At 39.8% G+C, this 16,670-nt stretch overlaps 1 protein-coding gene across 24 annotated transcripts in view; it reads right to left on the bottom strand.

Moving 5' to 3' along the window:
* adgrl2a (adhesion G protein-coupled receptor L2a) overlaps window positions 1–16,670 on the bottom strand; it is an 89,437-nt gene that overhangs the window by 35,319 nt on the left and 37,448 nt on the right. For 15 of the 24 annotated variants that reach the window (XM_028402971.1, XM_028402967.1, XM_028402964.1 and 12 more), the window contains exons 4-7: window positions 7,335–7,444; window positions 5,784–5,843; window positions 2,210–2,221; window positions 245–1,045 (exon numbers count right to left, since the gene is read on the bottom strand). In XM_028402971.1, the coding sequence (XP_028258772.1) occupies window positions 245–1,045; window positions 2,210–2,221; window positions 5,784–5,843; window positions 7,335–7,444 (983 nt within the window). Of the gene's footprint in view, window positions 1–244; window positions 1,046–2,209; window positions 2,225–5,783; window positions 5,844–7,334; window positions 7,445–16,670 lie in introns of all 24 variants that reach the window. The other 9 variants (XM_028402983.1, XM_028402986.1, XM_028402982.1 and 6 more) reach the window with 2 other exon arrangements.

Below are 16,670 nucleotides of genomic sequence, written 5' to 3' on the forward strand. Positions count from 1 at the left end.
TATGATATGGTAACTGGCTTGGAGGTGTTGTTTACCACAGAGCCCCACTCACTTCACTTTCCTACACTCTAAAGCTTCCTATTACATATCTAGCACATATTAGATTCTAAATTAAAAATCAGTCAGCTGTGACACTTGATAAGTAGATGGGGAATATAGCAAAAGGAATACGCAGTGGAAAACAACTCAAATCACATTCTCGGCAGTGCATTACCGTCTGCAGTAGAAACGACTGGGTTCTTACCATGTGCAGGATCAGGTGGGCCAAACTCCAGATTGTATCTCAGGATGTAAAAGTTATTCCACACATAGAGCTGGTTATCTCGCGGATTATAATCCACAGCTGCAATGTACTGGTACTGGTTGGGAAAGTGAATATCAACGTATTCCCCACGGTTCTGTTTGGTATTGTAAATATAATCAATCAGGCTCTTGCTGACCTCGCTCTCATTGTCTTCATAGGTGGAGCGGACTACATACAGTACTCCACAGACCATGAAGGCATTGGAGGCCGAGCGTTTATCGTAGGTCGTTTCCCACGTGGCCTCGAACCGGAGCGTGTAGGGGTTCAACTGGCTGATAACCATCATGCCGTTGTTCTGCTCTGTGGCGTAGATCACCCACAGCCCATTCTCATCCACGGCCAGGTCAATGTCCGTTTTACCTCCCCACTTGTAGGGCGACGTGTCATGGTAGTTGGCGTTATTGATGATGGCCTCGCCACTTTTGATTCGAGTCCGCAGGTCAAACTTCACAATGTTGCGGGTACGTTCCTTGTTGAAAAACACGGCGCCGTCATAGACCACAAATCCCGTCCCGTCCACCCGGTGAGGCAGCTTGTAGGTGATGGTTTGTCGGGCGTTCTGGAAGTCATCCAGGGAGGAATACTCTATTAGAGTGTCTGTCCTATAAGGAGTCCAAGGCATGAAGTAGATTTTGTCGCCGGCTTGCAGCGGGTCTTTGCACCAGGCGCCGGCTTGTTGCTCCGCTTCAAATAGAAAGGAAGGATCACCGACAGCTTTCAGAGTCCCAGGACAAAGAAAAACTAGTAATGGAAGAAGAGTAGAATGAGAAACAGACACAGGTTAAAATGTGAAAAAAGTAAAAACAAATAAATATAATAGCGATTTCAATTTCTTCATTTTGTTTTACAGGTTGTTCAATAGGACCAAGGACACACACACACACACACATATTAAAGAGTGGCCAAAAAACACAACTAACAGCTAGAGCCAATATTCACAAGCAGTATAAGGATTTGGTTTTGTGCATAGAAAGAAAAAAAGAAATAGAAAAGTCATTAAGCATAACGTTTAAATATATTATATAGTAGTCTGAAACCAAAAGGACGGTTGGCCTCAAAGACATTTACTGTTGAGTAGAACACAAACGAGGGGAAACAGAACAGAAACAAAAACTTAACAAAACAATTGGTCCTGTAAATAAAAATAATGCAGCCAACTAAGTCACTTGGCAACAGACGGGAGAGGTTATGACAGAGCAGGATTCAACGGAGTCTGAAAAGTGCGTGTACTTAGACGTTACACCACCTTTTCTACTACGGTATATACCTGAGAAGGCTTTGACATTACCAAGTGGTGCAAAGGTCACAACCATTTAAATAAATACAAAAAAATAAAACCTTTCGGTAAGGGTCTCTTGAGGTGTTTTGGTTGTTGCTCTGAGGCATTGGAAGGCATAAGAATCAATGGAGAAAAGAGCAGCAAGTGGTCAAGTGAGGATAATGGGGGAGAAGAGTGAGAAGGGGGGGGGGCTTGGAGAGAAAAAGGGGGGGACAGTAAGAAAGCAATAGCTTGAAAAAAGAGGGCCCAAGAAACACTGTTACCATGGCATGCTATGGAAAAGGGTTTGGAAGCCAGGCAATATGAGATTGTGCTGAGTAGCAAAAGCACCCAGGGAGAATGAGAAGAGGATGCCCCTGTGGACTGCAGCCAATACCCCCCCCCCATTTACATCGTTTGGCTGCTTGTGTGTGCTTGTGTTTTTTTTTTTTTTTTAATGGCCAGCTTCGCTTCCCTTTGCACTACACTGGCCGTTAACATTATAGTGTTGGAGGTGTAGTGGTGGTGGGGATTTTGAAGATAACGTCTGCAATGCGTTTGTAGAGGCCACCATGGGAAAAATAGGTAATTTACAACCAGATGCCACAAAACAAGGAGCTAGGGTTTGGATCGTGTCTGTTATTTACCTTTTTGCTCCACTTCTATTTTAAGCGTTGGAAGAGAGAATGAAAGGGGTGCAAGGGGAAAAAAGAGATTAATATGAATTAACTGTCATCGCTATGATCACATATGCAGAAACATGTTATGAGACATGGAGAAAGACGGCTACACCTAGTAAAGCAGGAAAGTTGTGAGAAAATTGACAAAGCAGCCATCACAGTCCTGTCTCAGAGAAAAGGGTGAAGTTAGAACACCAAACATAGCGGCTGATAATGGTGGATGGATTTTTGTTTTTAAATGACATGTTCATGTTAATTGTTACTTTTTTCAGACCAATCAACTAAAGGTTAATTCAGTGAATTGTACAGCAGGAAGGTGTGGTTGTAAACTTTACTGTATGTCATGTCTGAAGGCAGAGGTTTTGCCATTGCTACACTGTGAAATAATAAAAATAACCAAAAACAAATATCAACAACAAAGTCATAACACACAGTGTAGCTTAGCATGCACTTCATATGCTGTTAGGTGATAACAGGCTGGTTTTAATCCACCCACCATCACAAACCATGTGTATGAAATAAAACTAAATATATAAAAGTATTATATATATATTTATATACCTCTTAATAATATTTAAATTTACTTTTGAAACAGTAAAATATGCTATTTAACATACTACCAACAAAAGTCTCACACACAGTAAACACAAGCTAACTGTGGAAATCAGCATAACTGGTTTGATCAAGAAATCTGCTCACTCACTCCTGAAACATGTATTCAACTCCACACTCCACATGACTGTACATAATACGATCAGTTGTTTTAGCTGAATCTTAGTACAACAACATGGGCCCATTCAAACAAGGCACTCTCAATGCCGCTGCTAAGGAGTGCTACCAGATCTGTTAATCAAATATATCAAAGATATAAAAAACAGCTGCTTGTTAATGAGAGTTCAACTTTCAAATGGATGCGATAGATAGAAAATAACATCTTGAGGGAAGCGTTGAAGCCTGGATCAGACCGTTCAGGACAGTTCACTTTTAAAATGGCTGCTTTCTGCTGGATTAGCACATTGTTGTGTGTGAGGTAACAAAAAAAAACTGTCATTTTTCCAACTAAACGGTAAACAAACATAATTACAAAAAAACATGGTTTACTAAATGTTACTAAAGCGATTTACATGAAAAATGTCACATTTAATTGTCATCATTTCACATGAAATGTCATTCCTCCTCAGGTGGTTCAGGTACACTGCTATTTCATGTATACCTGCAAACATTTAAGTTTCAAAATACTCTACCCCTTTGACTGCATTGTGACAGAAGGATGCATGTCAGCTCCATATTATCCACCACGCACTATCAAAAAGGACACAGTCATTACCTGGTGACTATGGAAGCTGTTCAGTCCGAGTCTAATTTTATTTTATATTATTTTATTAATGTCATCCTGCTCTAATTACTATATTGATGGTGTGAGAGGCAACTTGAGTAGACAAACCGTGTATGAACATTAATCATAATAAAACCTATCCAAAACTTGGAGCAACTAAACAGTGGGCCATTGGAAGGAGGACTTAAATATGAAGAACCCTGTAAAAACACTGTGTGTACAGAGTGTTGGCAGGCAGTACCTGTGGCCTGGAGATGGTAATCTCACAAGTACAGACCTCATATTTCAGTTCTTTCGGCCTACATCTGCACATCCTATTGGTTTCTGTCTCTCTCAGATTGGACAGCTTCACAATCCACAGAAGACTTGTAGAGATCAATGTGCACATTCTGGGCTCGTTTACAGTATGGGATGATGTGACCAATTATAATTTAGGTTTTCTTTGAGTGTTACAGCCATCCTACTCCAATTTATGAGATAATCTGTCAGAAGCTTTCTAACCAAGGCTCCAGCAGCAAGAAATAAATAAAAAACAAACATAGAAACACAAAGATTCAGAAGGAACCATATATTAATGCACTTTGTTCCACAGAAGAAAAAAGGACGTCACACCTAACTTAAGAGATCAAACATGATAGGAAGCAAACAAATTAACAGTTCTCAGAAGCTGCCGCGACCACATAAAACGGAACAAGCCAGAAGAGGACAGAGAAACATGGTGTGAAGGAAATCTGGAAAGAAAAGGAGAACACGTGACTGATGACGTTAGTAGAAATGTAAAAATAGAAAGAGCGATCAGTGTGATCAGAAATCGGTCAGTGGATGAAGAGAGTGAGCCGGAGAGGTTTTCCTGCAGATTGCACAGAGGGAAGGGAAGAGAGGCAGTCAGTTTTTATACAGCAACATTAAAACAAACAAGAGACACATCCCAGCCCACATTAAACCCACGACTCTAAACTTTCTCCAACACATAATACAGACTTTCTATTCTAGAACTGATGACTAACTGTTAACTGTTAATAATCTGGTGCTCCATCTGGATATAGATGTGTGTCTCCTTGTATGTTTCTACAGTGTTAAATCACCTCAACTACACTAAGGGAAAAAAAACTGAATACAAACACAAAAGGGGACCCAACACTCACTCAATGCTGTTACACGTTTAATTTTCTCTCTCATAATCTGACCATCACTGTCATGTGGAGCTGAGGCTTTAGCAGTGCTCACATAGGATGTAAATATAAATATTAGTAATGGAGACTTTTTATGCCCACAGGAACAACTTTACTGTTTTACAGTGTAGAACAGAGAAGGCAGCTTTTTTTCCCTCTCCATTTCAAAATAGCTTCCACAGGACAGTCTTAATAAAGAAACATGTTGGCTTTTATGCGCCTGATTCATGCAATTACTGGAGCCAATTCAGAGGGCCACTCAGTGAATTTACATCCTTGGCTGGAATATGAAGATAATGTTGCTAATGAGGGCAGTTCATGGCAAGAAGTAAATTACAATGCCAAAAGGATGGAAATGGTGGGAATGTAGGCAACCTGTTGCAAAAATGCCACTTTTGCACAGGCAAATCCTAAACTGCTTCGACAACAGAATGAATGGCTGTACATTCAGGCTGCAGTGTGTTATTAAAGTGCATGTACATTTGTCAGGACAGAGAGTTTTTGAGGAGCAAGAGTTACTGGTCAAAATGAGGACACTGTCTGTGGCCCCATCACTGATCAGCTTAATGGGGATTTAATACTTGCGAAAACATCTTCTCAAGTCTTGTATCCCAGCAAATCCAGGGGCTCCTAAGCTCCTGGACCACTGAAATGTTTTTAATCACAAATGTTTGGTGTTTGGCATGTGATCTATGGCATCTGAAAACTAGGAAACTGTAGCAAAGGGCTTTGCCATCCCATCTGAAAAGTGCAGTGAGAGTTAGCTCTGGTGTGGAAAAGCTCAGTAAATCTTTCCCTATGATTGCCTTCCTGCGCATTAGTCTGACTCTACAAAATGATGTGAGGTATTGGGATTATATCTTCAGGGGGGACAGAGGAGACACAAGGTTTGGTAAGAGGAAAGCAACAAAAACAGGGAACCTGACTATATAAATCAAAGTCTATCTCACAGTTTACAGTGGGGCTGGAGTAGGAAAAGGCTGGACTGGGCGTGTGTGGACGGAATCAGACTGGGAGAACACTAAACACTTACCAGGACAGTCGCGATAGGATACATTCTGTGTTCTTGGTCCTATTCTGGTGGGGCATGGACCTTGAGAAGCAAAAAGATGGGGCTACAGACATGCATGTTTGAAACTGCTTAAAGTGAAGTGAGGACTTGCTTGTATTTGTCAGACAGACTTTGCTAGGACTGAGAGTCCTTGGGCAGAAGATTATTTTTTCACAATACAGCGCTCTCGATTGTTTCCTTGGTGCAAGACGGAGGCAAAAGACAATCAAAACAGTGGGTGGACACCAGTGCACCTTGAGGCTAATCCTACTATTAAGGTTTGAGGTAACACAGCAAGACATCAGATCAATACTTTACTTAACTACAAGGCAAGTAAAAAAAACAACAAAAAAGCACAAGCAGTTTAAGGTAAAAGCTACAGGATCTGTCTTTGCTCACTAAGTTAAGACTGAAATACCCATTACTACTTACTCCATTTTTAATTACAGGTCCTCAGTGCCTGAGAGAGGTTAACCTTTAAGTTGTAATGAGTTTCACCATCTAATGATGTTCACTAATGCATTCTGATTCAACACTAAGGGGAACAGCTTGGGCAGGTATGCTGGTAATGAGCAATGTAGAGCAGATGTGTTCAATAGAAATGGAAAGAAGTGCAGAATATAAAGGTGTGTTATTTAGGTCTGAGTTCTTTTTTTTTTTTCATTTCAGCTAAAACACATCTAAAGACATTTGTGTAGAAAATGCTCCTGAGCTGCCAAACACTATCATCCCATCACTCCCACTCTAATTATTTCAGTTCCACCTGATTAGTGATTCTGGCAATTCATCTGAATCTTTGTCATTAATCAGTTTGTAAAGGTTACACAGGGGAATTTCCTTCACAAATTGCGAATGAACATGGCAGCTTAAAGGACAATGGGGAATTTTAAAACAAAGGGCAATCTAAAGATTGTTTGGGAGCTGAATGGCCATGAATATTTTATCATCCTAGGAACAGAGAAAATGTTAACACTATCTCTTTAGATGAAATATTATCTTGTTGACTTACGATTTGACCCATTCTGTTCCGTTACATAATGAAACATCTGTTCACATATTTCAACACCTGTTGTATGAATGTATATTAAGCCATCAGCGTGAGCTGCTCCTGATAGACTTCTCCGTACAAGACTCGAGTAATGAAACACTCGCTTGCCATCATGGAGAGTCAGCATGACTTCCTGTGCCCTCCCTCTATTCCGCTACCTCATAACCAGGCTTGTCGATCCGCTGGAAACATGGTGAGCACATCAATAATAGCGGGCAGTGCAGAAGAGGACCAAAAGGTTTTTTACAGGTCGTATTTCATGAAAAGTTCATGGTGTGACACAGATGGAAGAAGAGACAGAGGTAAAAGGGTGCTGGAAGGTGTTGCAGACAAAGAAAGCGGACTGTCTGAACAAGGCAAGGGAAGGAATGGACGAGGTACACGGTGAGACAAAGAGACGAGGAGAGAAACTGAGGATGATGGGAGGGGTGGTGGAAGAGGGAGGAGGAAGGACTTTTAAGTCATGACAGAAGGGGCATACTTACTGTAGGGCACACACTCATACTGGACCTCCAGGTACTTGTAGGTTCCTGGGCAGGGGTCAGGGAAGACATCTGAACCCGTGATCACAATGCACTGGGTCCGATTGTTGCATCTGTAAAGGGAAGAGAAAGCAGACAGAACATTAAACATTGGTCTCAAATAACTGCCCTGGACAGGGACTGCACTGGAGAGATGAGAACAATAACGCCAAAAAAAGCTGTCAACAACACTCACAAAATATAGTGACACTGAGATGTGGCTCAGCCTAAGGGACAAGAACTGAGCTAATGTAGCTTGGACCAAAAACAGCAGCCAAAGGTTTTTGAGTAATCCAAGAGACATTAAGTATTTTTTAACATTGTTGTGGCTGTTTCCCTGATGCACCGAAAGAGGAGAAACAAAAGTTGGACAAACTTAAAATGGACTATTTTTGGGAGACACCTATGCTGCTGATACATCTTCTCCACCAACTGCCTGGGAACTGTAGAAACATGTGTGTGTGTGTTTTTGTAACTATTTCTGAACATGAGCATGGGAACTCCTTCAACTAGTGCCATGCAGCATTTGTCCTTGCCATCGATTGGTATTTCTGTTAGACTGTTAACCTCCCTCTTCTTCTTTTTCTTTTTTTGGGGGGCCTCTTTCTAGGACTCTCAGCTTGAGCCTCCACTGTACATACTCTTCAGCTCTGGTAAACCTGTCATCACTGTCCCAGTGCAGGAATGTCACCACATAAAACAGATATATAAATACAGCAAGAGATCCACCTGGAACACGTAGGCCTAACAGTGTGATCTCATTTCTCAAAAGCCTGAATGTAATGGAAGCTAATAGTCTAACATTCAGCAAAAATAATGTTGAGCAGCCATTATCACATGGCAAAGCTACTTAATTTGCTAGCAATAAAGTCATGGCCAACTCCATTACTTACTGCCTATTGCATTACCTTGCCTATTGGCTCTTCTGTATAGTGTAAAAACACTTCTTTTGTGCCCTGTGCTAGTCTTTTAGAAGCAATTAAATAATCTGTCTAAACGGGTACAGGCCAATGAAAGAAGAAAGCAGCTCAGTGTCATCCCCTGTGTATCTATGCAGTCAATAACTGGTCAACATAGTATTTTAGAGAGTTTTCTAAATCAGTCTTGCAGTTGTTGTGTGTGTTCTCCAACACTGTTCCTGCTAGGTGGGATTAAATCAAATCTAAACTGTGCATGAACCAAGTGTAGTTTGGAATTTAATTAAATGTACATTAACAGCATCGACCAACAAACATCAGTGGAAACAGGCCGATACATACTGCAGTAGAGTTGCATGGGGACCTCATGTGATTTACCCCCCACACGTTGGTGTTTGATGAAGTGGGTTTTACACAGGATAAACAATGTCTGTGTGTTTCACTCAAATGTCCCGACTTATTGATTAGAGCTTGTTCCTGCTCTGAATGGGTCTACACGCTGAGTTGACTGTGTGTTAGTGAGGCACACTTTAAAATGCCATCAGTGCTCCCAGTGACGCAGCTTTTTCAAATCAAGACTAGAACATAACTACAAACTCTTCTCCCCAATACATACACATATATACTTCTTCTAAAAGTCACTTTAAGAAGCAAGACAATCACATGTTCTAAGAGAAATTATATTTCACATTTTGTTTTCATTTCACCAGCAGTAACAAGAGTCATTTCAGCCGCTGCCGCTAACATCTGGAGAGCAGACGTTCTAAATGAACCTGTGGCGCTCTCTGAGGTCCAGGGAGCTGCAGGTGACCACATTCTTGGTGCACTGAAATCCTGATAATGACATCAATACCCTGAGCAAGCCGTCTTTCGCTACGAAGGGGACTTAAAATTCTATTGGCAACTGGAGGAGCTCCGATCAATACCTGTTCTGCTGATTTAGCAGGGACCAGAGATAATATTTGTTTCTTCTTATCACAGACCAGTGCACCCATTTGCAGCAGATCATTGGAAAATGTATTACTGGTTGCAATGTATTGTGCTTTGGGTTTTGCTTTTTTTTTGTTTTGGGGCTGCAGAGGTAATCACTGCTCTGTGTCCAAATGTTATTAATATAATATTAGGTATAGCTCAGAGGAGCAGAGTTGGTTACTGTTACACAGACAGGGCTGGGGAATAAGTGCTGTTTTGGTTTTAGATGAAAAACAACCAACGTTAGGTGCATATCGTGAATGCGTACAGGGGTATGGTGGTTAACAGCATGAGAATGTGTCCAGAAATGTAAACAAATGGCTCCACTGCTCAAATAAAAAAAAAAAAAAGCACAGAAAGCACAGCAATGGCAGGAAACACAATTAGACATCACTTATTCCTTTTTTACTTTAAGCACATAAGCAATTCATGTCCCCGTTCCTCCTGTTGTACCTCTAACAATCAGCATGTATGCCAATTAAAAGCCTTCATCATGTCTTTTCTTTGCACATCTGATAGAGAACATTCCCTTAATTTCACCAAAGGGAACAAAAGGGGGATTTTTTTTGTTTAGCTGTGTTAAAACACACACACATTATGTCCACATATGTGTGTGTGCATCTGTGTTTGGTAAATCTCAAGGGGCATTTCACTTTATTAATGACCTCCACATGTGATAACAGATGAAAATATCAGCATATTGTGGTTGTTCGCATGGAAATGAATTAGTGTTTTGGAATTAAAACAGACGCCTCATGCTGGGTCCATAATATGCTGCTTGTTTTTTTGTTGCTAATATTTCAGGAATCTGCAGCACTTTCCATATATTATGTGGTCACTTTGATGATTCTGTCTCCTTTGGCTCATGCATAAGCATATCATGCAGGAGCCATATAAATTACAGCGCTTTATCTGCTTAGATTCCAATGAGAGCGGGAAATGGAGGCCTATTTTATATTAGGCATATGAAAGAGAATGATATCAAAAATAAAACTGCTGACACTAATGAGACATAGACCTGCCATCATTACTCAGCCAAATGTATTAAACAACAGGACATAAGCACTAAAAAAACCCTCATATTTCTTTTGAAACAATGTTGACATAAGTGTTGATAGCTCTTTCTGATATATTGCCCTAATTTTAGAGCAGTGGAGCAGGGGCGCCCTGATCTATGGGATCGTGTGACTCTGATTCCCGTCTCATCTTTGAAAACCTCAGGCATCTCCTGAGACCAATTGAAAAGGCCCTAATGACTTCTTCTATGCATAGTCCTAGCCCTCATTTTGAGAGCGAGAGCATGTAATTGAAATCCCCCCCACCATCACCACCATCACCACCACCTCCACAACCCCCACCCCATAAAAAAAGTTCAGCATTTGAGGAGTTTGCCAGGGCACAGGTCTCAAAGTGCACGCTAATTAAATACATGTAAAATATGATATCTCTGACTATCTTTTGATAGTCTGAGGCTATACAGTAATTAATCATGTACATAATGAATATTAAGTCAAAGGAAGCTTTTCCCACTTTTCTCCAGAGTGAAACATTCAGCTTCTATAAATACCTTTATTGCTCAACAGGATTTCACTGAAGGAGTGGAAGGAGTATTAATTCATTATAATAAAAAAGAGAAAGAATAATTAAACCACTTCTGTATATAAAGTATTTTTGAGGAAAAAATGTTTGAACCTTTTTAACTAGTAGTATGTTTCTGTTCTAGGGAAGTTATATCTAGGAAAATTAAAAAAAAAAGAATTAAAAAGATTATAACAGAAACGTTGTAATTTATTGTTACAAATAATGATCATACAGAAGAAAAAAGAATAATCAAAACAGAAAAGGCTTTTTCTTGAGGTAAGTAAGTGCTAAAGTAAGAACATGGAGCTTCTTTTTACTTTGATTGCCTCCGTTTCTCCCACCAGCCTGTTAATCACTCTGAAGTATTCCAAATGTAATCCCATCACATCTCTGACCTTTTGGGGAGAGGCAGACATCAGTACAATTAGAGTGTCATAGAAAATGCTGCTTGGATTTGATGCAAATCTCTTTTAAAAATGAGCACTCCCTGCTGACAGTGGGAAGCGGCGCAATAAGACGCCAACAAGGTGTAACTGATAGCACTCCTGATACCATGTATCCACATGCAATTTAACCTTTTCCAATGCCATCATAAAGCATGTCAGAGGAATAATTGGACGTGAAGATAATGCAATAATTGAATAATAAATTGCCTCAAGTGAGAAAATTGCTACTGTACCTCTGATAACAAATAGTAACTGGTGTTAACCCTAAAGCCGGCTGGAATTATAAAAGTGTCTATTTCATTCATACTTGTTTTTGTCATAAAAGAAATGTGTCAGCATAAAGTCATACTTTATAATAAATATTTAAAATATTTTATCTCAATGAACAACTACATTAATATGCTATTAGGTTCTCACAAAAAGCACTGTAATAAAACACAGTGGTCTGCAAACGTGCAAATGTAAAATTAGCAGCAGAAAAGATGGAACGATAATAAATAAATCTGCATAGCTGGACACAAGCAGGTTCGCTAACTCACATGTTTTTTTATAGTAGCTGTCCTCATTAAGGGTGACAGACATCAATTATTGAATAAATACATATCATCCATGTTGAACATTGGCTGGTCTCTACTCAAGGGTTTATTTGTTAGCTATAGATATACTTCGCTAGACAGCCACTATGCCAACAATGCCAATGATCTGCAGTCCAATAGCAGCAAGGAGACCAGCAAGTGGTCACTTGTTGTTTTTAGTCCATAGCGAATAATGCAGACTGGTATGACTAACATATTCCATAGTCCTTCTAAGTAAGTAGAACAGACTCCAACCCAACCCAATATTTAAAAAAAAAAACTTGTATCATGTATGTCATATCTGAAGTACTGTATTGTAATCATATTAAATTTATATTCACTAAAATAACATGTATGAATCTTTTTGAACACATGGATGTGACAGATAATGTGCTGCTAATGTGACCTGCCCAGTTCAGATTAAGGGTACGATGCTCTTTAATTGGTGAATCCTATATTACTTTGTCCCTGCGTCTCGATTTTCTATTGCTGAAGACTCAGGAAGCCTGAGCAGCTGTTTGTAATTCACAAAATAAAAAATAGCAGCAGCAGAAGCAGCAGCAGCAAAAACAATCGCTGTGTAACTGGAGGAGAAAAGCGACATGAGTGAGGGGAGCACATTACAGAAAAAGGCACAATCTACTTCCTGGTGCTCCCAGTTTGAATTTCAATCAAATTAGCGTCTCTTAAACTCAAAGTGACCCGTCTAGCTCCATTTCATCTGAAATGCTGATGAGGTTCATGGCACAATTATCAAGGCAGACATCTCTCTCAAGAGGCAAGCCTGTTGATAGCAGACAGGCCATTGAGAAATTAAATCATTTCCAGGGCCACAGAATGGCAGCAAAGGAAACAATCTGTTGTGAACAGGACACAAAACACACACACACACACTACACACACACACTACACAAACACTATAATCACCACCAGTTTCTGTATATTTAGACCATTTTCAAAGGGGGTGGCCCAATAATGTTTCAGGAAATAGGTCATTAGAAATTAACCATTAGCATCCTGCTTTCAACTTGAGGTCTGACTTAATAAAAGACATCCCAGAATACTTGTAATTATTGTCATATGCTTGTGTTTATGCTATATTTACTGGGACTGCCAATGATGCTCAACAGGGGGATTCCAGGCTCTCAAAGAGTCTGGGTGAAAGGCTGTCTGACTCACATCCGTCCATTGCAGTGATTGATTTTTCTTTAAAACCAGAAAAGGTATATTGTCATGAGACTGTAGTCAATGGAGATACTATTGGACCATGCTGCTGGTCAATGTGACCTTTACAGAACGACAGAATGTAGAGCATAAAGACTACACAGGGTTAAACTCTGTGTATACCTCCTCAAAATCTTTTGTTGGTGAATACTTTTTTTAAAAAAAGTAGCACAGCAACACCAGTTGAAAGAGCAGTTTCATGGCTCATGAACTTTTGTACAGCCCTCTGAAACATCCGTGCTGAATATGGACCTTTATGAAATCTTAATCTGCTGTGCTTTAAATAAACACTAACACAGTATGTACAGAGAGTAGGAACAAGGCAGTGCTCTGTCAGGCGGCAACAATGGAACTCCTCGGAGAGCCTCGCAAGCAGTCCTGTCACTGATATAAATAGTGTGAGTAGCATCATTTAGTCTCCGGAGCTGCTGCTGCTGTTTTTATTGACAAAAACTAAAAGATTATGATGTTACTCATGTTAAAATTACAAAGTGCTGCTCTGACCTCTCCAATTAACTTGTTAAAAAAAAAAAAAAAAAAAAAAAAAGCTGTCACATTAACGCTGTTGGCGTGTCAATAAACGTGCGTTACAAATGTTGACGGGTAATAAAATTTTAATGATAATTAATAACGATAATCAGCTCCTAGCTGTCCTGTAAACCTGCTGATTAGCCTAATCTCCTCTGTTAGAGACGTATCTGCATTGATCATTCTGGTCAATGATATGCTCCTTGGAAGATCCATGATCCACTGGCACAGCAGGAACCAGCCATGTTATGTTACAGCGATCAATGATCTCGTTATTGAATACTTACAATGAAGCTCATTAGTCAAAGAAAAATCAATTGACGTAAGCCACTTATTCATATTGTATATCCTGATGTGTCCTTTTTTTGGTGGAAATGATTAGTCAAGGTGTGTCACTGTCATCTTCCCTACTTGTACCATACAGTGACGAGGCCCAGTGGTCAGCTTTAAATCAATGACAAATATGTACACAGCGGCTGTATGCACAGACAGATGTGCTGTTTTATAATCTAATGCCTGTCCATGTGTTTGGGAACGTGTTTGCAGTCATTATCATCAGTGCAGATGAGCAATCATCAAACTAAAAGTCCTGGAAAGAAAGAAAAATCACATCACTGAATATTATTATCAATGAATTAATTATTTCAAACCCGCCATGCAGCTTCACATCTGCTGTTGGAGGTGTCCACGTGAAAAATTCCTGTACAGATTATCACCCACTTGAGTCGACTAATTGCTTGCAGCTGAATGTTCTAATTGAGCCACAACAGTCCTGAGGCTATTTTCATAAAATCATTGTGCTCATGAATATAATATGCCAGCCCAGATATAAAAACAACTCGCGCTGCCAACAGGATCTATCATACTCGCTGAAGCCTCAATCCAATTCTCCACACTTCAGGGCCACATCAATTTCGGATGTTTAAAAGTCAACACAGTTTTATACACACACAAGTACTAATGCAACCCCCCTACCCCCCAACCTCCACACACCCCACACACCCCACACACACACTTAAATTAGTAATTATGGCAACAAATATTTTTGGCTCTTCAATCCTGTATTGTGTAGGCTGTACAGTTGGAAATATGTTATATTTTTACATTTACAGTGCGTGTGTGTGTGTGTTAATCTGAGGTTTTAGCCTCTCCTTTAGCAGGAGCCAGAGGACAAACCAGAGAGAGGCCTCCGACCTCATAGCAACAAACACTGAAATTCCAACTTGGCAGAAAAGTCACCGCATGTCTCATTTGAGGATGATTATTTCTGGCATTCTTTCATTACATTTGCTTCCTATTTTAGTCTGTTTCTGTAAATAAACCAATGAAAAACGAAGACTCACTAATTAGTCCCATATGCAATCTTGGCAATTGTCACGCTGTCCTTGAATTCATTTTTTTTTGTCCTTTTTCATTTTAAAGAATTTATTAAAATATGGCTGTTAAATTATATTTTATTGCTGTTATCAGCAGTCCTAGCAACATTATTTTCCTTTTACACACAGAAAAAAAAACTCAAAATATGTGCCAATCACTTTTCGGCATCGCTTTTGTTTATTCCTTCCTGCAGTGTCAGATGTGAACTCTTCTAAGGTTATTTCTGTGTGGGGTTTTTTGAACTCACACACCTGAGACATCTTTACTCTTAGAATACACACATTCCTCTCTTTGCTCTCTCCTTTGTGTTTTTCTTTGACATCGAAGCGCATTTAAAATAACATCTGAACTGCGGTGCTCTCAGGATATGCATATGAGGAATGAACCGGGGTCTTTTGCAGACACCGGCAGAGAGCGCTTTTTTTTCGAAGGAGGCTGGTCGGGATTTGCTGTCAGGCTCCTGCTGGGTCAGTATTTGTGCTTCAGTGGGCTGTTTTTGTATGAGCGAGGCTGAAGGAAGCGTAATACACAGGGCCACAAGCAGGGAGCAGGCAGGCTGCAGCCTTTCAAGACAGACAATGTGAGTCAGCTATCCGACTTCATCAAATAGGACTTGACAATATACCCCCCTGCATACAAGGGCTCTACTGTTTTATTTCATTATTTTTTTTATTTCCCAAGGCGGCTTGCCAAAGTTGCTGACGGTCTCATACCGTCCAATATCTCTCTCTGAGGCAGTCATATGTCATTCCATCCTGTGCACTTTGGCACCGAAGGCATCTTTATGTGACAACTGGTCTCACGTATTAAGTCTCCTGCATACAGCGTTCCTGCTGGAACCCTACTGAGTTTACATGTATGTGCGAGTCCAGACACCTCCACTGGTTTGCTGTCCACACTAAATCATGTCAATGACAGCTACACAAACACTGGCTGGAAAATGATTTGACCTGAGAAAAATATGTTGACAATGTAAAAAAAGTCAAATTAAATTAATAGTAATACTTCAGGACTATAACTATGATGAAATACACATCATCATTGTCACTGAATAAAACACGATAAAACAGTGCAGTGTCAAACATGTCAACATGAACCCAGGAGACTGGGCTTCATCTCCCATGTTGGATCATTACTGTTTCACATTGACTTATTATTATTACTTTGAAAAGCAGTTGAGTTATGTTGAAGCAGATTTCCAACATAAATTTATTTACACAATGACAGAAAGAGACACACAGCTATGTACTGGCTGTGTTAGATGCCTCAAAAATTTGTGAATTTTTGTAGCTGACGACAAAAATCTGGCAAAGCAGAGTAAGGTGTGTGATCGCTGACAGATAGCTACCAGCCTGCCAATCAAAGCGGCAAGTACTTAAATATGTGGGTTATATACAATGAATAAAATTACACCACTGATGATGTCACGAAATAATTTTAAAGACAAATTTAGTTATTTTTTGAATCTATGAATGAGTCTATGAAAATGTTTATTTTCTATCTTTAAGTCTTGGATTGAATCAGTATAGGAATCATCCCCTAGAGGCCATTTGAGGAACTGCAGTTTCTGGGATTCCAATTTTATTTTTCCCCTGTTACCTCTTGGATGAAACAAAAAATTTGAAAAAACTCAGATTTTCTTTAATTTCCTTTTCTGAAGGAGACTAAAGAGTTTAATAT

Source organism: Parambassis ranga, chromosome 4 (assembly GCF_900634625.1).
Source record: "Parambassis ranga chromosome 4, fParRan2.1, whole genome shotgun sequence".
NCBI classification, from domain to species: Eukaryota; Metazoa; Chordata; class Actinopteri; family Ambassidae; genus Parambassis; species Parambassis ranga.